The sequence below is a fragment of the Melopsittacus undulatus genome, chromosome 4 (genome assembly GCF_012275295.1).
Source record: "Melopsittacus undulatus isolate bMelUnd1 chromosome 4, bMelUnd1.mat.Z, whole genome shotgun sequence".
Lineage (NCBI taxonomy): Eukaryota > Metazoa > Chordata > Aves > Psittaciformes > Psittaculidae > Melopsittacus > Melopsittacus undulatus.
Genome location: NC_047530.1, coordinates 50,243,543 through 50,268,344, shown reverse-complemented (window position 1 = coordinate 50,268,344; position 24,802 = coordinate 50,243,543). Strand labels below are relative to the sequence as shown.

Genomic DNA, 24,802 nt, shown 5'->3' with positions numbered 1-24,802 from the left:
CCATTTAACTGATAGTTCCGCACCTTAAAATCAGGGCTGAGCTTGATGAAGATGCTGGTTTTCTTGTCCCACATGAGTATCAGTCCACTTGTGGTCTCAATTACCAAGTACATACCCATATAGCGGACTGTGTATGGCACCTCATTATTTTGTCCTCTCTTTATGACACTGACATGCTCCTCACCAAGTATCAGTTCATAGCTCTGAAACAGGAGGAAAAGGCAATTAGAAATGAACTCAGTAACTGTAGCTGTGCTCTTAAATACATTTTTCTCTTTTTAAGGATACTATGCATAATTTATATAATGAAAACAATCCAAATGCGATAAAACTTCATAGCTCAAACATTAGCTTCCTGGAACTGTGGTAAAAAGGTATTTTAAATGCTATAGGTAAAAAAAGAAAATTTTGGTAGTCATGGAGGATCTAGATTGCATAGAATAAAACAATTGTGGGATGATAGGCTAATTTCTGCTGAAGACCATTTTCCTGTAAATCTGTAGTTTCCCCAAGGGTAATATAAAATAGTTTGGGAAAAGAAAAAGATAGAAAGCTGGGAAGCTCTACCAGATATTTCACTTCAATCTGATTTAAGCTTAAGTTTCCAGCTTCCTTGACACAATGGATATCTAGGCTTCTCTTGAGCCCTAAACAGTTATGGAACAAAGCTGATCTTCTTACCTCTAAGAAAACTTTGATAGATTTTGAGCAAGTTGTCCCACTGTTGCCACAGGGAATATTTTCAGTAATAACCCGAAAGGTTCCATTGGCTGTGCCACTCATCCCACAGTGGTCCTGGGTGGAGAATAACATTTTAAAATCCATTATTTTTGTAGACACAATCAAGGCAAAGTCTCATTTACTATTGCTAATTATCAGTACCTGGACTAGTGTGTATTCACAGTTTCCATTGAAGCTGAACCTTTTGTTATCAAAGGTATTATAATGACCATCTCCATAAACAGCACAAGTGCCCAGACATTGATCTTCGGTGCATTCCCACTTCCTATTCTTGCATACACTAGGAATGAGAATAAAACATTTTAATAATAAAACAAATCACTGTTTTGTGTAGACACATTCCAGCAAATCAGTATTTGTTTGGCAACTCATCCCTGGTAATGTACTGATTCTGGAGTTAAAATAATTTTTTAAGTTTTTTCATGTGAAATATTAAAGAAAAGTTCTGTCGTGCCACTCTGAATGCATTAACTGCAAACCAGGGTAATACGAAATGAACACTGTGGTCCCAAAGACTTCTTCCCATTCTGTGCTTTGGTTATCTGCCTACATCAGAAAGAAACTGTTTAATTCACAACTAAGAGATCCATCAGTTGGTGACATGTGTAATCCAAATATTTCTTTACTGCTCTACTATCTAAGTTCTTTGGAAAGACAAATGATGGAACCAGGAATGATACTTCTGAGGAAATACTTACCAGGTGTTACAATCAACACTGATCTTTTCCCCAGGCTGATACATGGCTTCATTGTGAATACATGGACATTCCTCTTCAGGAATACAATCACCATTCCCATGTAACACAAGCCCAGCTGGGCACACGCAGCCAGATACACAATGTGTGCTATACTAGAAAAGTTAAGAGAAGATAAAATTTCAGAATTAAATATTTGCAATAGAAAAACATTAAAATCAAATGTATTTATATGGTCTTATTGCTGCCCATCTTAAATGAGAGAGAACTGCAAAGTACTAATTGGACAATGGAACAAACTGGAATTTATTAGCCATTGATTTAATAGAATACATATCTGTTAAAGATGTTTTGTGTATGCCAATCCTGATTACTCTGCTGCAGTCTGTGAAATTTAAGATACATTGAGTTGTAAGTCTTGCTCTGTATTAGCTGAAACAGCCTTGCACTTTGCAGTTGGTGACTGAATGGAGCTTTAAAAAGAAAATACGTAATATTTTTTAGGTTTAATTGGTTTACATCAAAATGTATTTATCTTCCATGGTACTTATTCACAAAATGGTATGTGGCATGCGTTTAGATGGAATATTATAATTATGTGTGAAAGAAGTTCCCAATTGCATTATGGTATGAGAAAGAATTATTTCTCCTATCCAGTTCATAGCCAGTAATTTTATCCTAAAGAAGTAAAATATGTGTCCTAAATATTTTCACTACTAATTACTGCTACCTGCAGTAGCTGAAGAAAGGTAGACACCAATTTTATGAATTGGTTGTTACCATATTTTTGTTTAAGGGTCCCATTATTAATGTTTTATAACATGGTTTTAGGCTTTTGCTACAAGAACAAATTATCTGTGTTGTAGATTTGGAGTGGATCAGATAGATCAGTTACTTACCACCAAAAGCACAAGCAAAACCTGGAAGCACAATTTCATCCAGCCATGAAATACTTACACACTGCATATCCAGAGTCTGACAACTTTTTTGACATTCTGTTCCAGTTGTTCCTTCAGTGATGTTTCTACAGTCTAAGTAGACCATGGGAGATTCACAGACTAAAGGAAGGAAAGAAATGAGAGCAATCAAAAATGGCTCATCTCTAGCCATTAAAACCATCTAGAAATCCTTTGGAATTACATATTTCAGTTAGTAAGGATTGCTGTCTGTATTAAATACATTCATTTCAGAGCACTGAATTACCAGAGAAAACCCACAGTATTTTAGAAAAAAAATCATTATGAAAAAGAAATCCTATCATTAATTTAGGTTCCCTCTTGCCTTTTATGATAACTGTTGCACTGTAACTAAATCAAAAATACTTCTGTTACTTAAAACTCTATTAAGATTTTATCATTTCAATCAATTATATCAACTATTTCTGTCTAGAACCTGTCACAGAGAAGTGGAAGATTTTTATTTTTTTTCACCTTGAGCTGGGTTGGGTTCTCCAGTGCAATCCAGTCTTCCCTGGATGCAGGTGCTGCAAGAGAGAAAAAAAAAAAAAGAAAAATGTCTTAAATCATGTATTGAGACTGAGAGCTACTTCTCTCTTGTCAAGTTCCAGAATTTCCAAAGGAAAGAATTTCCCTTAATGCCACTACCAGTGCTGCTTTCGTGTGATATCCAACACTGAGCCCTGGGGAACATCGCTTGCGGCCAAAGCCAACTGGATTTAACTCCATTCACCACCACTCTTTGGGCTTAGTCGTCCAGCCAGTTTTTCACCAGCAAGGAGTGCCTCTGTCCAAGCCATGGGCAGGCATTTTCTCCAGGGGAATGCTGTGGGAAGCAGTGTTAAAGGCTTTACTAAAGTCTTGGTAAACAACATCCACAGCCTTTCCCTCACCCACAAAGCGGGTCACCTTGCCATAGAAGGAGATCAGGTTTGTCAAGCAGGACCTGCCTTTCATAAAGTCACGCTGATCGTCTGAGTGATGGCAGTCACGATGATCTGCTCTATAACCTTCCCTGTCACTGTGGTTAGACTGACAGGCCTGCAGTTCCCCAGATCCTTCTTCTGGTCCTTTTTGTAGGTGAGCATTCCATTTGCTAACCTCCAGTCAACTGGGACCTCGCCTGTTAGCCAGGACTGCTGAAAAATGCTTGAAAATGGTGAGTATTTCCACCAGCTCCTTCAGTACACTTGGATCAAGCTCAGCTGGCCCCATTGCATTATATATGTTTCAATGGTTCGGCATATTCTCCTTCAAGCTCAGGGAAATATGCACCTTCTTAAAAGTTGAGACAGCATTGTACTGAAATTCAGGCAAGGTAGGCTGAGACCAATTTAAATATAGCAGATTCTAATGAGAAAATATATACACTATTGCTTGAGTGTTTTGCAACAGATTCGCTTACCATACAATCCCATTGTCTTGGACAGTTTCTCCAGATGATATGGGAGATCCTCTGTAGTAGCAGGGGCATTCAGTAGCAGGCACACATCTGCCACTTTCATCCATGTAAGTTCCATTTATGCAGGTGCAGCCATCAACTGGGACAAACTTAATGTTGCATGTGATATCACGCTCACTCAGAGATCGACAAGTGGGTTGACAGGAAGAGATGTTATAGCTGTAGCTTAGGGATTTGGGACATGAGGTGTATTTTGCTTGAGAGAGGAAAATAAAATAGGTTTGTTAATTCCAGATGGTAATTTTTGGTGTGGAAAAAAGAAACCATGGGCAGTAGAAATTACATGCACACAGTACTGCATAACTGCCTATGTTGTATCATTCGTGTATTTCTGAATACTTCCAGAGTTAGATCTGAAAATCTACTGTACATGTGGATTATGTGATGTTTGCAAAGAAGAAAATATTTTCTCAAATGAGATTTCAGAAAGAAACCTTCATTTGGTGCTGGCAAAATTTCTAAACCTTTTTAAGTATGAAATAAGATATCTTCCTGAATGTCTTCTTGTATACCGAAAACAGACCTACTGGTGGTGGAACCCAGCATGCAGCTTCAGAGACCTTTCATTTGCAAGTGTTCTGGTTAGAATTACTAGTACTGTTATTCTAATATGTCACATTTACTCTACAGTAACTTGTCATACATGAAGCCGTAATGAAATTCAAAGTTGCATAGAAATGCGTCTGTAACAGCAGTCTCTTTCCTAGGCAACCTACCTTTTCTGTCTGTTTGTATTCACTGTTGCTAGCAATGGATTGATTCTAAGGGAACAGCAGAGAATTACTTCCAGAAGTTCACTTAACAAAATCCCTTCCTCAACACTTACTGTATTTGTCTAGAAATCAGTATAAAATAATCCCTGACCGGCAGTTTTTATTGATGTGTATTTGTAGGAGAGGGGATAGTTAAGAGTACTTACAGCAGACATCGGTCCTCCATCCATCCAGCTGTATTCCTTTTGCAGCGCAAGCTCTCACATAGGAAGACAGGGCTGCACACAGACAGTCCTCACTGTTTTTACAGTTACATGTGTCGTACATGCAGTTCTAAGAATGCAGAGAAAAATAAAGTCTCAGCACTGGTAAAACTGTCAGTCTAAAAGAGCATTATCTTCCTGGTCTTACGCACTAATACTTCCTCAGATATGCTCACTCATAAACAACACTAATATAGCTTTATCAATATTTTTTACCAAACTTTTCCAGTGTTTGTCTACAGTTGACTGGCCAGGAAGAATGAATGTAATGGATATTCAGTTGATGTCTGCGGTTATTACTGGGAGACAGTGGTCTTAAAGTCTGTTATACATTTAGGAGTTTCATGTCCCTCTGAACCATATTTACGAATATGCTGCAGAATAGCATACAAAGCTCTGTTCATGCTATGCAGTCTAGAAACATCATTTCACCAGTGTCTGTATCTGGGTGATTTGTAGTGGGAAGAAAGATTGGCAGCACATTGATACCAGAATATTGAAAATTAGTTAATGGGCTTTCTGTGTGAACTAGTTATTAGTGAGATGAGGCTGATGAGACAACAATTCACTGATATTCAAACAAGCATTTGACATGCCTTTGTATACACTTGTTACTGCATGTGTGTATCCACCCAGGAGTAAATAGCTGCCTTTTCATTTGCAAGGAAGTCAGGATCCTGAAGCCAAGACTGACAATTGAAATAAGGTAATGTTACAACACAAACAGAAACACATGTTGAGAGAAGGAAGTGCTGCTGTACAGAAATGAAAATACAGGCATTGCGTAAGATGAGAGAGATACATGGAATAGGCCTTTTCTGGTAGCTAGTTGTAATGATCCTATTTCAGTTTTTTATAAGGGGAAAAACAGTCTTAACAAAGTACCATGTGATAATCAGAGGGATTCACTGCATAGTGACAATCAGCAAAAGGTCCTTTCTTGTCAGTTAGTAGTCCACACCAGTGCTGAGCATATTTTTCTGTTAATAAAACAAACAATACAAATACTCTTTGTATTTAATTAGTCAAAAAAGCACTCTGCCCTGGGCTGTGAAGCCAGTTCTGAAATCACATCAAATCTCTCCTTTTGTTTTGGGTGTTTTTTTGTTTGTTTGTTTGTTGTTTTTTTTCCACTCAGCATCTGGGCTAAGGTTCCTTCAGTTTCCTTAAGTTACATTTCTATAACTCTTACTAAGAAAAGTCTTATTAATTTTGTTAATTATCCCTAGTGCTTTCATTTTTTCAGGTTCTAGCGCTATGTTTTTACCAAGTATGTAAGTCTGTCTTCTCTTATCTTTGCAATTGTGTTTTCTTTAGTAATAAATAACAACAACAACAACAACAATTAAAAAATATCTGAGAAGCACACACCATTATCAATGCTGAGTGCACAAGGGTTCTCAAAACTGCGCTGGACTTTAGGACATGAAGCCTGAGTCATCCATGTATCAGCAAATGCTGTTGCTGTTCCTTCAGTTATTCCACTTATAACCTTGAAGTCATCAGTTTCGAGATCATTGAAATTGCCACAGAGACCTGTTGAAAAGCAATGAAAAGTTTGTATTGCTCATATTAGACAAAAGATATTAAGCAACATGTTCTTGTATTTCATTCACTTACCACATGTCTGGCCTTTGAAAATAGGATCCAGTCGCACAAACACTTGCATCATGGGTATAATTTGGATTTCGAGGAGGACACCAAAGTTTGTCTGCATGATGATGAAGAATGATGAAGGTCTGAATACGTTGGTGTTAGCTACAGATGAAGAACAGAATGATCACTTTCTGAGTGAGGTCAAATGCTGGAAATAGTGCACCATTATACTATTCTCCTTGAATTTCTATCACAACTTTTGCAAATTCTGAGGTGAAATAAAGCCAATCTTTATGAAAATGAATCCGAAATATGAATCAAAATTTACAGTTCACAATTTGATTGTAGCTACCAAGTTGTTAACTTTATTCACTGTCTCAGCATTAAGCAGATGGAGGTTACTCCTTCAGAGTAAGAAGGAAAAACTGTATGGCACTAAGCATTAAAAAGAATACTTTTGCTAAGCTTATACAGCATAAATTAGAGCCCTTACTCTGCTGGAAATGGAAAATAAGCAGATTGGGAGGTCAGAGATACCACACAGAATCGCTACTTATTGAGACAGAAGAGCAGAAATCAAACATCTGAGGAAGCGTGAGCACAGGGGTAATAAAAAAAAACATGTAGGAGAGGTAAGCAGATATCTTCTGTGTTCAGTTTTTGGCAGTGAAAAGGAAATAAACCTTACACTGAACAAATCAGGAGAGTGTAAATGCTGCTTGCTTCTGTTTGAGCTCTTGCCTATGCTTGTACTGTCTCCCATTTCTTCATGACATCAAACTTCCCACTTTTACCTCAAAAGCAGTTGTGTCACTCAGGAAATATCCCAAAGAGAACTGAGAGATACGAGCATGCAGGTTCTGAACAACTCACAGTCCTTTTATCTTCCGTTAAGAAAATAAGCAGTTGTGGAGTTGAAGTTTCGTGCTTATTGCTCAGAGAATGTTAGAGAAAGAAATACCTGATGAAATGGGCAGCTGGGTGTAGATCGAGTTCACATACACACCACCATCAGGTTTGACCTCGATGAGCTGGTAAGGGAGAGGAACAAGAAGAAATTGTGTGAAGGATAACTATAGTCCAGAGAGTAATAATAGTGATGACTACAGTGATATTAATTAAAAAGGGATTAAAAGGGTAATTTTTTTGTGACTTCACCTCCTCCCTCATTCCACTTTGTAAATTTCCTGTAATAAAAGAATTATTTCTAAAGAGACTTTCTCAGCTTCTTAGGGAATTACAGCATCTTGGTCTCTTTAAATGTATCTTTGTGATTAATTACATCCCTTAACAGTTGTAGTTTCTAACTTAAAAGCTTATGTTTTTTCCATCTAATTGGCAGAGAAAATAGTTTTTTTTCTGCTTTGTGACTACAGTGTCTTTCTTAATGAACTTCAGAAAGCCAAATTTATGGCTGATCTGATTTTCATTAAAAAATAAATTTCTTTTTACTGGATTAAAAATAACATATCACATATGCTGACCATTTGAGAGAAAAATTCAGTTCCCTGACAAATTAAGACTTAGCTTCTTTGCTCCCATATTTTCAATAGTTATTTCCCATGCTAATTTTGCATTCTTACAGTTTGTCCTTTATTCATGTTGAGGGTCACTGTCTCTAAGCATGTCCCAGTTTTTGTTAAGCCACATTTGCGTAGTTCTACCAGGATGGCAAATGTTCCATCTGTACAGTGCTGAAAAAAAAAAATGCCAACAGTTATTTCATGAAAGGCTTAATTACAGAAGATTTCCTTGTAAAATTTTCCCTCAACTCTGAAAAATATTCCTGTTTCTGAATAGGGTACAGTTTCTCCTGAATCCCTGGCCTTCTTGGGCCTAAGATTCAGTTTTGCCTTTTGTAATGATTAGGAACAATGAAAATCTGGAGCTTTCATTTGTGCATGCTTATAATGTTTGATTCAGTTCTGCTGTCTTCTTTCTGTAGGTGGTATCAATGCTAGACATAAATTTCAGACAAAATGTGTTTCAGGAGAACAGTAAGATATAGCTGCTTTTTTTTTCTGAATCATGCAGATGAAAGAAGGAACAGAAATAGCCCCTAAAAAGAAAAAAATACTTGTACATTGCCTTAATTAAATATTTTGATTATAATTAACTTTTAATTTTTCTATTTCTTTTGACTTTTTTTTGAATCTATTTAAAAAAAGGTTCAAAACCTAAATGAAATATATCATTGGACTTGAAATGATTTTCTGTATTTGAACTTCCCAGAAATTAAATAAAAATGTAAGTCATATAAATTCTTTTTTGTTTCCTTTAGAACTAGTAGTGTAACTTTTTAGACTTGTACCATTTGGCCCAATACTATACAATCCAGTAAGATGTCAAAAATTCTACAACTCAGAAAACTGGATTAATCACACTGAGGAATGCAGATGAAGTAAATTCTTAAAAAAAAAAGGCAGTGCTTTTCAACAAATACTACATCAAGGAACTGGAAATTCCCCAGTAAACACCATATACTGTTGCATGACAGTCTAATATTTAACTGATGATTGCCATTTGAATGACAGCATCTGTTCTAGTGAACATCTGGCTAACTGAGAGGCAATTGAACCTCTTTATGTCAAAAGAGGTAAGTTTCAAAAGTGTTAACTGAGATGAACTTTTCTTTCTGTAAATGTATAAGGCTTTATGACCTAGTAATATCTGCTTCCCACCTTAGAAAGGACATAAGTGCAGTTTCCATGGTGATCATAATATTTTTTATCGTATGTGGAAATGTGTGAACCTCCCTCTACTGAGCATGTTCCTGGGCATGATGTGTTTTCACAACGCCACTGGCCTCCATTACAGGTACTGGAAGAGAAAGAATCACATTAGCTAAAGTGGGTAACAGTGATCCAGAGTATAAGGAATTATGGTGAAATTGGGTTCCGCTATTTTGCTGCTGTTTTTTCCTTCAGGTTGTAGATTGACACACAGTAAATCTAGGTTTCTGGCTTTCTAAAACATTGTGAGCACATGATGCAACACTTTAAAAGGAATGACTCTGGAATGCATTCACTTTGCTTATTTAGTTGTTTTCCTCCTTTGAACAGGTGAACTCTCCAGCAACAGGTACTGGATGATTAAATTGCTTGGGGTTTGTAGCTAACATAAATCACAACAACAAATTAAAATCTCTTCTGGTTTGTTATTCAGGTATGTCAGAAACTAACAGAAATGTAACCCCATGTCTATTCTTAATGCAGAGTATCTGTTTTCTAAGGCAATGTGATAATATACAGATACAGGATTAATAACTGTAAAATAGAGGCTGTAGTGTGTCATCCTTTCCTTTCTTCACAGAAAGTATCTGCAAATACATAAATGATGCCAATTTCATTCCCTTCAGAGAAGTCCACGTGTTTGAACAAAATAAAGAGGAAGCATTTTAACTGACTGGTAAGAAAACTAAACAGGGTAAATCCTTGCTTTGATCACCTTGAGTTAGAGTGCAAAGCTTGTTAATGCTTTTGCTAAATACAATAAAGTGTTCTTTATTGATATTTTGGAATTGTAGCTGTCAGTTAAATATGCATATCAATTGCCAATGATGCAGTTGCACATAATAAATCATTAAACTCAGTATGTGAGAGGAAATAGTAAGTTGGAAAATTTACAAAGTTTACCAGGAATGACATTGCCCTGAAAAAGAAGTTCCTGTGGCATATGTATTGCCATTGTAAACACAGGAGCACTGCTGACGAGGAATGCAGCCAGATTTATTGATGTCATCAAATACAGTCCCTAGATTAATAAAATAAAGACAAACACTTGATCAATTAAAGAGGTATTTCCTATACACCATTTCTATTTGCTACAAATCCTAAATATCATCTTAGATCTGCAGCTATCATGAGTGGACATACCTATGCTGAGGCCAGCAAGACTGTGCCAGTTTGTACAATGAAGGATTCAACCTTTATATTCTTAAACTCCATTTGCTTTGAAAAAGGGACTTACTGTAGTACAGTATCCTGTTGAGGTACTGGCCGTGAACTGTTTACTGTTCTGCTTTCCTGCTTTCTTAATTTTGCACATGTATTGGCAATTAATTCAGGTTCCTTTTCTCAGTTGAGACATGACAAATGCTGGTCATTTACAGCTATGAGTGAAGGGAACTTAAACTCCAAGGAACCTGCCCAAATCCTACAGGTAAGCTACTGCTGTTCTTTGAGATCAGAATTCTGAGTACATAATAACTTGCCTGGTGGGCAGAAACAACCATCCATACAGTGTTCTTCACAAAACTGAGATGGTTCAGGATTGGTACATGTGTCAGCACAGGGGGAGCCACACTCCTCATACTGCATGTTGTAAGGACACTTCTTGGCTAAAATTTTGAAGGAGGAGAGATTATTTCAGTCAAAAGGTTCACTGTGTATGAAAATATTTATATTCATTTAACAGCTAAATACAAAAACCAGACTAAACTGCAGGTTGACTGCCAGATCTCAAAATTTGCTAATTTAGTCACTTTCATATTTTACAGTTGAGATGTGGTTTCCATGATTGCCTGGTGCCAAACTGGCTCAGTGACTGGATTTGTGTGGACAAGAAGGTAATGACCCCTCTAAGTCAGCAAGGTCTGTGTTTCTACTGAAAGCAACCTTCACATGAACACCTGTATTGCTATTGAAATATAAAACTTAAATTCCTAAAGCTTTAGTGTATTTACATTTTCCAGATAGCATTGGAAGGGCAAATAGTACCTTGTGGGCTTTTGTTCTGAAGCAAATGCAGGTCTGATGACAGTATCAACAACTACACCCCATAATCTAGTATGTGTTTAATTCAGTGCAAATGTGAAGATTACACTGTTGCAGACTCCTCACTACCAAGGAAGAGGAGATAAATAATTACTGAACACCTGTGAAGACCCAATCACTTCACAATAAAGAATAAAAAATGCTGTAGCCACTATGAGTAAAGGAGAGAAACAGGAATACAAGCTAGTAAGCCTGCCTCTTTCTTCCTCCTTTCTCCTTTATTTGCTTCTTTTACTGTTCCAGTTAATTAAATAATACTTCGACTCTCAATTAGGGTATCCATATAAGTCTTTGATAGTATTTAATCCAGTTTACATTAGAAACCTTAGCTCTTATGCTGAAGTCTTCATATTGAAACTTGAACATCAGAATCCTCTGGAAAATGCAATCATCTTGAATGGTTTGCAATTTCTCATACATCCTCAGTATCACCTCAAAGCTTATTGTTTGTTAGTTACTGGGCATAAACTAAGGCTATCTCCTGTGATACTTACGACACAGTGTTGAGGTTCTCCAGTTTAGAGGATGCCCACCAGCATGAGCACACTGACGGGAGTATTCAGCCAAGGTGTCACAGATACATGAGGCATTTTTAGACTCTTCAGAGCGGCACAAGTCTTCTTGGCAGGTCATAATATACTCTTTAACATCAACTAGGTGATTACACTCTGCAAATGCAGAGCTGGTCAATGTTTCCTCACATATGTCATCCTTAGGAAGACAAAAATTAAAACCCAACAAACTAAACAAAAAGTAAAAGAGCAATATATTTGTATTGTTACTTTGTATAATTATTCTTTAATAGAATTATATAAGCTCCTTTAAGTTGCTGTCTCCCAAGGGCATTTCCTGTTGGCCCAACTGAAGCTGCAGAAGGATATGGATAAGTTTGAAAGAAAAATGAAATAGTAAAAATATCCTTACAAAAATATCAGTGCAATTGTCTGGCAGGGTAGAAGCGGAGTCTTCACAGACTTCTGTTGGCCCATCCATTTTCTGCATATTCCCAAACTGCATTGCTGTAATCTTAATATCTGCACAAAAGAAGTTTAATAATGAAGGTTGGTGTTTTTTTATTCAATGCAGCTGTGCTTTATCTTTTTCTTCTCTCAAAAATTCTGCCCAAGACTGGCTGAGGCTGCTACTGCCCTTGAGTCTTTAAATTTTATTATCACCCTTTCCAAAGGAAACACTACATCCCTGTTTCAATTTATCTTGGAGAGCACCCTAGAAAAAGTAAACATTAGAAAACAATTTTCAGCCTATTACATCTGGATGCAAACTAAGATTTTTACTAGAAAAATAACAAACTGTTTTCAGATTATGTTGAGCTCATGCACGGAATACAGAAACAATCTAAACAGGGATTTGGACAATGGAGATAGATGCTGGATAGAATGCTATCCAATGCTGGATAGAATGATGAAGATAAGATCTTAAAAAAAATACGCAACTGATCAGGCAAATGTAGATATACCGATTTTAAGACAGAACTGAAACAGTAAATGTACTGCCTAGACAATACAATTGCATTTTTCTTTGAATATATTTCTATAGCTATTTCTGTTATTAGTTGAAATCTGACTCATTCTGATTGGGTTAGCTAATAACGTAAATAAACCATGGCATACAAAGAATATGCAATCAGTTCTTAGCACGTGTACTGTATTTATGCTTAAAATATTAAATCACATTACCTGTTCTCTGCACTTATTGAATCATAACTTCTGGGTAAATCATTTAACAGGATAGAAAAGATGAATGCTGATTATGTTAGAGGTAAAAGAATACAAAGAAAGCAAGTTGAAGACTCCAGAAACCAATTGTATTACTTAAAATACTTACTGTTTGAATAGAACTCATTGTAAATTGGTAAGCCATTGAAGTCCCCACAAAGTCCACAGGTCTGATTAGCGTATTTCTCATTCAATTCCAGCTAAAATAATGGACAGTAAATTGATAGATGTTAGTGTTAACATTCTAAAATATGTTGAAGACCACTGAAAGCACCTGCAACTGCTGCCTCTAAGTATTTTCATCAGAATTGTGTAACTTTATTTAGCAATCTAATTCAAACCTGGGTGATTGAAGAGTTGGCTTGGATTTGATTTACAGCACAGAGTTCAAGTTAATGATGCTGTTGATGCAGACTTAAGTTTCCACTGTATTATCTGTATTGCTCTTAGCTTCTTTCTTTCTATTCCTTCTATTCCTTCTTCAGAAAGAAAATCAAATCCATAGTAAAAATTAAGTCCTAAGAGAGTGAAATTCTGCTAGAAAATTTTACCTGAAGGGCTACGTATGCCCTATAACAATGCCAATGTGTTAATGATACAATGAAAGCGATTTTTCACCCTATTTTAAGCAGATGCCTGCTATCCACTAGATGTAAATCCCTGTAATTTTCTTTAGGACTACCTGGATGTAAACATATCTTATACTAAGAAAGAATTGCTCAACAGGATGATAGCAGAAGGTAATAGTAACCTCCTAAACAGATAGGGACCAGCCTAATCAATAATTAGCTCAGGTCCCTGCAGGTGCAGACAGGTCCAGGAGCAGTTCTTACCAGGATACTGTCATCTTCATTCCACATTAACACAATACCCATTTTGCTTTCAACTTTGACGTAAATGTTGCTTTTCTCTATCGTAATTCCAAATTCTCTGTATGGCAGTTGAACTCTGGGAAAAGGCAAAAAGAAAGCTAGGTATTTTCTGATCCAGATGTTTGATAAAGAGAAAAAAAAAAGGCTTGTGATATCCAGCATGTATATGAATTCTAAAATACTGCAGTTATGTGGAAAGAAAAGCAATTAAAATGTAAGATGGTGCAACATCATCAAATATGGATCTTAATTTGGATCCAACTTCTAAGGATTTTTCATCCAAATTGTATTTCTGAGTTAATCTTTAAGGGAAGGATTCATTCACTGTGAAAGGCATTGATAGCAACTTATTCATGATGGTAAAATGGTCATATTTATTGAAAAACATAATTTCTCCCCTCAAAATACACCAAAGTACTTTTCAAGTTTGAAATAAAGTATGGGGTTACCAAACAAGTGTTATGAATGAACTCACCTGTTGCCGTTGATCGTTACAGCATCCTTTGTTAGTTCAGCAGCTACACCTTCAATTATTATGGTGATATGTTTGATTGTTGGAGCATTTTCCACCACGGTGCGCCTAATCTGGATGTTGAAATCCTCATAGGGAGTGTTGCAATGGGATGCAAAAATGTAATTACAGAGCCCAGGGAAGGAGAATATGTCCCCATCGAAGGTCTTGAAGTGGAAGTTGCCCCATGTGCTGCACACGCGACCATTGTGAGCAGGATTGGAGGCTGTGAATTAACACTAGATGTAAATAAATGACTTAAAATTCTCAGCCTTAATATTGTGAAAATCAGCTTTCTCTAGGTTTCATTTTATCATTAAATAGTTTCCATCTGCCTACCTCCATTTGTTATTTTCTGTCCATCTATCCATTATAAAACTGTATATTCACTCTTCACTCATATCTGTTACTCATATTTCCCTATTAATGGTTATAGTTATGTTCAGCTAGAGGTTTATTAGTCATCCACATTTCAGCTAACACTTCAATATTATGTTTCTTAATCACTGTATAATCACTGTATTTCTCTTCTAAATTATCCATGACTTCCTTTACCAGTCCCTTTCCCTGTTTGTATTACATTTCTCTGTCTGCATCCCCTAAATCTGAAAACTTACTGAATACGTTTAATTTCCTCTACTTACGTCTTATTAATGGATTCGTCAGCATTGGCCAGATGATGTTTACCATAGCAGAAGCTAGAAGAAAAGAAATAAACCAAAAAAAACTAGTATAACAATGCCAACATTTGCACCTAAAATTTATCTAGAAAGGACTAGAAAATTAATATGCCACTCTAATGAAACAATGTTAAGCCTGTTTTCTGTTTCACAGGCTGTGGATAGGTTAAAAGTCCATACTAAAATTCAAAATCAGTATAGTTAAATCATAAGAAATTTCTTCCAACTGTGATGATCTGCATTTTCTACCTTTCTGACCCTTTTATGGAAGTCTGTTTTGTGTTAGCAGAAGGAGAAATTCACAGCTCTGCATATTGGAGTGCTTCAGACACACTGGAAAATTCAAAGGGTTAAGCAGTACTAGATTAGCCTATTATTGGTACAAAAGCATAGTTGCCTTTTCATTAAACCTTCTCTTTCTAAGGAGGGAATAAACAATGTAATTATCTTCTTTGCTCTCTGTTTAATATTTTTCTGTTAAGGGGCTGAAACTCTTTAGAAATGGCCACAGATCTGTTAACAGGATGATCACAAATCATTACATTGTAGAAATCAATGCAGTTGGGTTGCTATCTTGATTTATCAGCATCAGCTGCTGACTTTACTGTTTGCCAAAGTGATCTCATTTCCTTGTTTATATGGAACCAAATACTGCATGTGTATTCCATTTTGGTATTTTTTTATACATATTAATGCACATATGCATACAGCCTCTACAAACACACATCTGTTTTCTTAGTTGCCTATTATTACACAAGCATAACTACTCTGTGATTAGTATTTGGTATCTGTTATCTAGTATACTATTAAATATACTATTCTTATAGAGAAAGGGGCTTGTTAATACACATCTATCTTTGCTTGACATTACTGGCAATATCTAGGGAGGTTCTTTAGAAATTTTCATTATTAAGCAGAGATGTGGCAAATAGATACAAACACACTGTATAAATGAACATACTGTTTTGATTCTGCTGAATAACCTGCATGTATTCGCTTCCTGTTTCCTGCTGGATTTCAGTGTCAGCTCCTGTGAATAAATTGTAAAAAGCATGTTAAATGCAGTTTCCTGTATCTGAACTTTTAAATCAAAGCTTTTAGGTGTGATCAAAGGACCCAGATGTATCTGTATAAGACAAAGGGGAGAGTCTTCTATCACATCAGAAAGAAAGAAACAGCCCCCTCCAAGAGGTAAAATGTAATAATAGAGACTTTCTATTACAAATACGGCTCTAAATTCAAATAACCGTTCATTTGTATCTCATTTCTTTGTTCTAATGACTGGATCACAGCCCTTAATTCACTGCTGCACTAAAGCTCATTAATAGGTGAAACAATTACAGGAAGAATTTACAAAGTGTAAGAGTCATGTGCAGTAGCTAGGCAATAATAAGAAAAGGCACAGAACTGGTTAAAAGAAACAAGGCACTTGGGGATTGATCTGCTAATGGCTGCAGATACTTATATGCCAGTTTCTTTTACACCTAAGCATGGGACCTTTTCTTCAGGAGCTAATCTAGAGCCTCAGTCAGGGATCTAGATTTGCCTTTCAGCTGGATGTAAGAAGGCACCTCTGAATGTTAATACAAGGGTCCATAGCCTGAGCAGCAACCTAGGAGAAGGAACCAAAAGAACCAGGTTTCTTCTTCTAGCCCTCTTCTTGCTCTGAAATGGTTCAAATTCACATCTTCTCTACAGAAAACCTTAAGCATCATACTGCAAGCCTATTTGACCAAGGGTTCTTGCTACACCACCTGAAGCTGAGACACTGTGCTGAAAACAGTGGGACAGAGGCATAAAATACAGGCCATGGTCATGTGACTACATGATTAGGACACTCAGCTGCATCAAGACTTTCTTACTACTGTGCCTTGCTTCAAGGATTATTTTTGTACCTCCGGTTAAATGGTTAGGAGATCAGCTAAGTGAACAGTATTGCAGATGAGGTCTCCTCTCTATCATGACTCCATACATTTTTAATTTCTTTCCATGCATGGCCCAGCAATACCACACCATCAGAAACACTGACAAAGACTTTTGAGAGATGAAGAATTTTGCCATGAAAACTTGATGCCTAGAAAAAGACTAACCCTGAGCTTCTAGGTTAATGCTCTAAGCTCTTGTCTTTTATCAGGAAATATAAGTAAAAAATTTCCTGTAAAAGAAAAATCGGTACAACCTTATTTTGTGAAGGACTGAATCCTATCAGTATGTGATAACCACGCTTGGAACATGTTGAATAGCATGTACCTGTAACCTGCCAAGTCTAAATCCTCAAAAGATTTAGGTGATGATATTACTAATATCTGAATCCTCATCAGGATTATGTGAATGAGCAGTCTAGGTGTCTAGAGAATTTCTCTTTAAAAGAGGGACTGCCTCTTAAGTCCTAAGTTAAGTCCCCTTTTTCCTTATCCAGTGGGTGAAAAGAGTTCACTGACTCAGAAATGGATCCATAACACCCATCTCACTGAACAGGGAGCCACGCTGGTGGAGTAAAGAGAAATGCTGAAGTCAGGGATGTGCTGTAAACCTCAGTCACCTTAGGTGCTTACTTTCGTTGCTGACCATTTCCTTAACTTTAGAAACTCATCCCAGATACTTCCATGAAATCTGGACAGCTACCTTTGCCTTAAAAATAGTTGGATTGGGGCACCTTTTTTTTCTTGTAATTATTTTTCTGATGTAAGTCCTGACTGTTCCTACCATGTAAGCAGACTGAGTACCTGATCCCAGAGCAGCATCACTATATCTAGAAGTTGCTGCAGTGTCTTCAGTTTCTTTCAGACCTAAGCTTTTAATTCTTTTCTCATTTAACTTTGTGAGTGACCTCTAGTGAGGTACAAATAGGTAACTTAGGATAGATTTTAAACAAATTTTTAATTTCCTGTTAGTGTTTCAGTATCACAGATAATGCCATTAAGTAAATGCATTCATATCATTATAATTCATCTGGTGAGAAAAACTGATACTGATCAGGTGAGACAAATGCTTCTGTAAGTTTTAATAATAGACCAGAATTTGCTCTCACCCAACACATCTATAGGAATCTCATCTGGCATAGAATCATATAATGTTTGTTTATTCTAGCATGAGAACTTTTCTGACAGAGCAGAATAGTATATATGTGTATTTTGGTCTGTTAATTTTTCTCAGGGAAATAGCAGGGGCTTTTATTTACTTAGCAAATACATCATTCCCAAGGAAATTCTAGCTGCATTGGTTTATTTAGCAATTGCACAATGCCACGTTGTTGACCATTATAAAAAGAAATGTCTCTCAGTTTAAGAATAGTCAAGATAATTTACTAATTGATAATTTGGGAACCTACCTAATTATTAAGAATATTTCTGGATGCATTTTACTAAGTCCAGCTGCCAATCCACATATGCAATTATCATTACAATCAATTTATGAAAGTTAGTATTTGACCCAAAATATAGTCAGGCATGGGATGTATGTGGACATGGTGTGGGATTGGGCTAATATTTTTTAGTCACTCAAGGCATCTGAAAATATTTTCCACGGAGTTTGATTCAAATAAGGTGGAGTTTGCTGGACACTGTCTAACCATCGGTCTTTCTCCAAAGCAGTTTATCATATTAGCATTGCACAGTACGAATAACTTTCTTGTTCAATGAATGGCTGAAGATGCTTTTTACTGACATTGTGTAACTCTAAACATCATCTTGTACTCTAAGTGGCTGTTGTATTTTGTGCTTAAATCAACTTGTTGGTATTTTAGTGTTTATGTCACAGTCTATAAAGTATCCTAGAAGTATATTTGCACTTGTTACTGTTTTGAAAATGATATGAAAGATAAATTTACATAGGCAATCAGAAGATATAAAAATGTTTTCAACAGGGCAGTAATTACTATCCATGAATGAGACTGACCTACCAAGCTTGTACTCATGCAAATAATTTCAGTACAAGTGGTCCCACCGACTTAATAGGGCTACTCATATTAAAATCACTGCCAAGACCAGCCCTGATAGATATAATAATTGACAGGAGTAAAAAAAAACCCATGCAAACCTATGGATTGCATATGCCAAATCTCCCAGGTCCTGTTCACACCCAACATTAGTATTTTATATTCTTTGCATAGGGTATTATCAGTGCAGAATTAGTTACTGAAAATGACTGCCACATGAATATTCCTTTCTAGTCTCTTTTGCAACAGAAATTGCAAGAAATCTAGACGAATCTGATATCAGCTCCTGGTAGGTGACAAGATGCTGAAAAAGATTGAGCAGTGCTCTGATCTAGCAATTGGAAATTGCAGTGGTTTAAATTGCAAAAAAACAATAATCAACCCTAATACAAAATGCAGCAGGGATAAAATATTTCTGTAAGGCATAAGTGATACTGAAAACCTGATATTTTAAGACATGATTAATAGTTCTTCTTGTTTTTTGTCTTCAAAGCTACCTTCCAAATGTAGTTATATGCAGTAGTGCAAGGCAGTCTTTAATTATTATTTAAATATTAAATTAAATCAGTTAATAGACAGACATTAAATATTTAATGAAAATTGGAAAAAAAAACCAACAAAGAAATCTTTTTAAATGCAACCATCTGTTAAGTGAAATAATGAGTATCATTGTTTAAACTATATTACTGGATATAAACAGTTTGGTTTTTTTATTCCCCATAAAAAACGGTAGCTTCTTACCTATCAGATGGATACAGCAAGCTGCTAACAGGAAAGCCCATTCTGGTACCCATAGCCTCCTGCCAGACCCCATCTTGAGTGGAGTCTGGCACTAGTATGTCAGGTCTAAAGTTGGTCAGGAGGACTAGTTCACCTGTGCTCTGTTGCTCTTATATAGTAGGTGACTTTGGCTTCAGTCCCAGATTGATTCAGGGACTCTAGAAAGGTGGAGTTTTGGGGATTTTAGCAAATGAACAGGTAAATAGAGGATCCTCTTCCTTTCTCAGAAACTGGCCAATGGTATTTGCATTTTGGGAGGAGTATATAGATATACGTACATATATTTTGTTAAGATTCAGTCTAATAAAGAAACATATGATGCAAATAAAATACAACTCCTCCTCCACAAATAACAGGTCCTGGAACAAATTTAATAAGGTATTACTTTACAGTTATGCAGATGGCATGCAGGTAACTATTCTAAGTCATTCAAAATGGCAGCTGGTGCCAGGCAGCTCCTTAGCAAAAACTCCTGCTAATTTCTGAAGTCCAAGGAGGTGTGGAGTATTTCATATGTAAGAACCCACCATTAGGTTGCCTCTTGGGGCAGCTCATCTTCCTGTGGAAAGATCAGACTGATAATCTTGAAGGGTCCTGCAGTACCACATGGTCACACTGAGTGTATGACATAGAAACATTTCTGTGCGGTGCTATCTGATTAGGTGCTAGCTAAATAGGCAGCTATCTGAGGAACATAAAGCTAGCTTCTCATAGACTGTAATCTGTATTTTATTAGTGATGGGGTTAAACCTTGAAACCTACTTTGAAATTTCGCCTTCTTACAGAAAATACCAAAATCAGACAGTCAGACAGCCAGACACCAACTTTGTAGGAGAAAATAAATGTTAGACTGACAGGCCTGTTACTGATACATCATTTCAGTATCATTCCTGTGTAATTGCATTTACATCCATGGAGTTAATAAGGACTACAAATTAGAGAAACAAGCAAGGAATTGGGCCTGTTAAGGCTTGCCAGTATATGTTTAATGTACTGTTTTTTCAACACTTTTTTTGCAGTTCTACTGGATTATAATTTCAAAAGCTGGAATGAATATATACTGCAATAAACACAGTCAGTGTTGCCATTTCTTTTTTCTTTTTTAGCTTGGCATTGGAGATAGGTAGTGTGAATTGCTCTGGGCAGATTTCTGTCTCTTTCCAAGGGCAGCGGACCTTTAATATGGTAAAAGATGAACAAAAATATTCACAGTTCAGCACTTGGTATACACATAACACTTATCCTCAGTTCATTTTCATCTTCAGCCAAGAATGAAGGTAGCTGATGGATCAGAATGTTTTCATCACAAGAAATGGAATGAGAGTTGGTGCTCAGTGGGAGATTTCACAAGAGACACCTGACAGCTATATATAAAAAGTTACATGCTAGGATTTTAAGGATGCAGAAAGGACTTTGTTTGTATAAAACAGGACAGTATTAACTTCTGCATACCTGGTAAGATTCAGTTCAGCAGTCTCTGCTCATGTTTGTCATTTCTGCTGAAACAAGGAAAGGAGACAAGGTGGGGAAGGTGTCCTAGTTGTAAAATATGATTACAACTGTATGCCTGATTACCCTGGGTTCTTATCAAAATCCTACCCTGCAATTGTAATTATTTTTTTTCCTGTAAAAGAATGGGACAGTATAATACAATGTTCAATTCAGGTGTTACTGAACTGAATAGTGTATTTTTTTTCCAATTTATTTCAGTTTCACTTTTGTTTAGCACTAACTATATTAGACCCTCACTCATTTAGTATTGTAAAATAAACAAAAAAGGGTTTGTTTGTTTGTGAAGTGTTATCTGGATTTGATTTCTGGACTGAAAACAGTGATAGCTTACTACGGCAAAGTTGAGGTACTTAAGCCAAAATACTGGCCTTCTATGGCCAGTATGAAACACGTTCCCTGTCAAAATATCCAGGATGTTTAATGAAGTTACACTTCATAATCAGTAGTAAGCTGTTTACACACCCTAGATCTGTATCTTCATGCTTCAGCAGACTAGGAGAAAAGAAAAGACTGCATTTCCTGCCCATAGAACATTGTTTAATTCTGTGCCAGTACTCATAATGAATATAAATGCATCTGTACATAGTGAAGGCAAATGATACCTTATTTATATGACGAGTTAGCTGTATTAAATAAACATACGTTAGTCTCACTTAAGCAATTAAACAAGCCACCCAACAAACTAGGCTTTCAACAGCTAATGTGTGTATACCTTCAGTGATGGGTTACATGTGATGGCCAGAAGTAGCAGAGCTTGATTCCCTTCTCAGTTACACCCACCTCTGCATAAGGGGAGTATCAGAATACTGGGATCTTCTTGTGTTGCTTTAAAATATTTGGAGAAAGTTTCTTGTTTCCAATTGAGTAAACTAGAGCAAGGGACTACTGATAAAGGGAGGAGTTTTCTGAGGGGACATTTGGTGCTTTTGATACTCATCAAGTGAAGGTGAGGAGGGTGTCTGTACCTTGGATAACTAGGTGTGTCACTGGGGTCAAGGATGGTTTTTTCCTTGCCCTGTCTCTCTTACTGGAGTTGTTGCTAAGCAGAGTGCTAATATCAAAGAGTTTTTTCTTCTTCTGAGACAGTTATTAGTTTTCACTCATTATAACTCCTTGTGACTAAAACAATGAATGTCAAATTTGAACATGCTACTTCACTAAACATTTCCCAGTGCACAGTATTATATAGCTGCTATAAAGGTTGTCCTGGTTCAGAAGATATTGGTCAGGTATTTTTCTCAAAACTTTACATAGTCTGGAGTTATTGTTGCTACTGCTTAGACTGAAATCTTTGATTTCCAGGGAGTAGTGACATTCAAATGATGTTCCAATGTTCAGCTTAGCCAACCACACAGCCTCTCTTTCTGCCACTAGGAGTGGGTGAAATCAGTAATAACAAAACATGTGCAGAAGAAATTCAGGTCATTCTGTTAGCTGGCTTATGTGAAATTTAGAAAATTATCAGGCTGTGAGGTTTTACTGACTGCTAAGGGAACTAAATCTGTAAATGAGAATATCACAAAACCCAGAAGGGTTTAAGTAAATATGTTCATTGGTCATGTGCGTGGCTGCTCCAAGTGGTTCTTGTAGGTTGAAGAATACAAGTCAGAGGACTTCTGACTTTCCCAGATGGTGCAGTGAAAAGAGCCTACCTACGCAGGTAGGGAGGAGCAAGCTCTCCTATTCAGTTGTAAGAGGGAAAAGGAACTGCAGAAGCAAGTTTTGAAGTATTTCAGTAACAGAAACTCAAGCAGTTGTCTTCATTGTTAATGTAAACCAGGAATCTATTAAAGGACCACAATTTGGATATTGCCTAGAACTAGAACAAAGTGTTTTTGTTTTCAAGAGGGAATGTTTACAGAGCTGTTGAAAGCATTTTTGTTTCTTCCCTGCTTTTTTGTATGTTTTTCTCAGTTGTAATGTGTGTAAAGCCCAGAAGCTTATCTTGACATCTCAGCATCAAATAATCTGGAAATTATTTTAGGATAGATCTGTAGAGTTGATACAGACCAGCTCATTTTATAGGTGGGAGGTTATTGGAAATTAATCACAACAGTCAAGGATTTGTCTGACAAATACTCTTCCGAATCTTACGTTGGTTATGTACCAAAAACCTATACTAATGGATTTGTCACTAAAAGTGCCTCTAGTAACAGTAAATCCAATATATGTGTCATTTGACCCACAATTCTGAAAATGGATATAATCTCTCCAATTAATGTAAAGTAGTGACAGTCTGCAATTAACGTAAACCAAGTTGGCATTAACTTAGCAGAGGATCCGGCACACCCTTTCCATTTATCTCTGGAGAGGTTTAGTTGCTCTCTTTGGCTTGTCCTGCTCATGCTTTTCTCACCTTTCTCCCATAATCTCAACTGTTCTTTCCTTCCATCAGTCTACAGGTGACTCACCAGGGATTTGCTTACCAGCCCTACCCAGGGATTCATGTTCACTCTCCACCCTTTTTTTAATGTCCTGTTAACTTTCCCTAATAAATATGTGCACTGCCACTGTGGAAGAAAATGGTGGACATACTCTAGCCATAGATTCCTTTCCCAGATACTTGGAATAAATGATGCAGTCTGTTTTCTGTTTAGTATAACATGTCATACTACATAAGAAATCTCAGAGAGGTTTCTCCATAGAAAACAAAGCCACACACAGCCTCACTGTGAAAACCACGTGGAGAGAGAAAACGGTAGATGAGCTCTGTGTTGAATATGGTTGTTACTGCTTTTTAGTTTGTTACACTAACTTTAGAACTGGTTATGCAAGGTACTCTGAAATGTGGAAGAAAACTCTGGCTTTGGAGATATTACAGGGGTGGTTCATAGACAAGGCAAATGACACCTGCGTATTATATCAAAGGATGGGAAGAGGGGTGGTGGTTAATGAGGTTGTATCAGATAGTGTGTTACCTTAGCATGATGTAAATAGTATGGAATTAGGGGTGGAAAATGTGCTGGTTTTGGTTGGGATAGAGTTAATTTTCTTCATGGTAGGTAGTATGTTGCTATGTTTTGGTTTTGTGCTGAAAACAGCATTGGTAATACAGGGATGTTTTAGTTACTGCTGAGCAGTGCTCACACAGAGTCAAGGCTTTTCTACTGCTCATACCAGTCCACCACCGAGGAGGCTGGGGGTGCACAACGAGTTGAGAATTGACCCCAACTGACCAGAGAGATATTACAGACTATATGATGTCATGCTCAGCAATAACACTAGGGAAAGAAGAAGGAAGGGAGAACGTTAGGAGTGATGGTGTTTGTCTTCTCGAGTAACCACTATGCATGCTGGAGCCCTAATTTCCTGGGAATGGCTAAATACCTGCCTGCCAATGGGAAGTGGTGAAAGAATTCCTTGATTTGCTTCACTTGTGCATGTGGCTTTTGCTTTACCTATTGGACTGTCTTTATCTCAACCCAGGAGTTTTCTCACTTTATCCTTCCAGTTCTCTTCCCCATCCTATCAGGGGGGTTGAGTGAGTGGCTGTGTGGGGCTTAGGTGCCGGCTGGGGTTAAACCACAACAGCAGTGCTCAGCTGCCTAAGGAGTCAATCTTATCATTCTTTAT

General features: G+C 36.9%; 1 protein-coding gene across 1 annotated transcript in view; it reads right to left on the bottom strand.

The window, feature by feature from the left end:
* Positions 1-17,571, bottom strand: part of LOC101870772 (mucin-5AC) — a 44,195-nt gene extending 26,624 nt beyond the window's left edge. The window contains exons 1-24 of the mRNA XM_034061311.1: positions 17,556-17,571; positions 15,962-16,030; positions 14,965-15,018; positions 14,285-14,546; positions 13,771-13,885; positions 13,047-13,137; positions 12,126-12,235; positions 11,696-11,912; positions 10,640-10,765; positions 10,062-10,179; positions 9,108-9,246; positions 8,010-8,120; positions 7,388-7,457; positions 6,451-6,588; positions 6,202-6,366; positions 5,716-5,810; positions 4,774-4,900; positions 3,798-4,050; positions 2,867-2,919; positions 2,394-2,494; positions 1,440-1,591; positions 883-1,021; positions 682-795; positions 24-203 (exon numbers count right to left, since the gene is read on the bottom strand). Of these exons, the coding sequence (XP_033917202.1) occupies positions 24-203; positions 682-795; positions 883-1,021; positions 1,440-1,591; positions 2,394-2,494; positions 2,867-2,919; positions 3,798-4,050; positions 4,774-4,900; positions 5,716-5,810; positions 6,202-6,366; positions 6,451-6,588; positions 7,388-7,457; positions 8,010-8,120; positions 9,108-9,246; positions 10,062-10,179; positions 10,640-10,765; positions 11,696-11,912; positions 12,126-12,235; positions 13,047-13,137; positions 13,771-13,885; positions 14,285-14,546; positions 14,965-15,018; positions 15,962-16,030; positions 17,556-17,571 (3,015 nt within the window). The remainder of the gene's footprint in view (positions 1-23; positions 204-681; positions 796-882; positions 1,022-1,439; positions 1,592-2,393; positions 2,495-2,866; positions 2,920-3,797; positions 4,051-4,773; positions 4,901-5,715; positions 5,811-6,201; positions 6,367-6,450; positions 6,589-7,387; positions 7,458-8,009; positions 8,121-9,107; positions 9,247-10,061; positions 10,180-10,639; positions 10,766-11,695; positions 11,913-12,125; positions 12,236-13,046; positions 13,138-13,770; positions 13,886-14,284; positions 14,547-14,964; positions 15,019-15,961; positions 16,031-17,555) is intronic.
* Between the last annotated feature and the right edge of the window lie 7,231 nt (positions 17,572-24,802).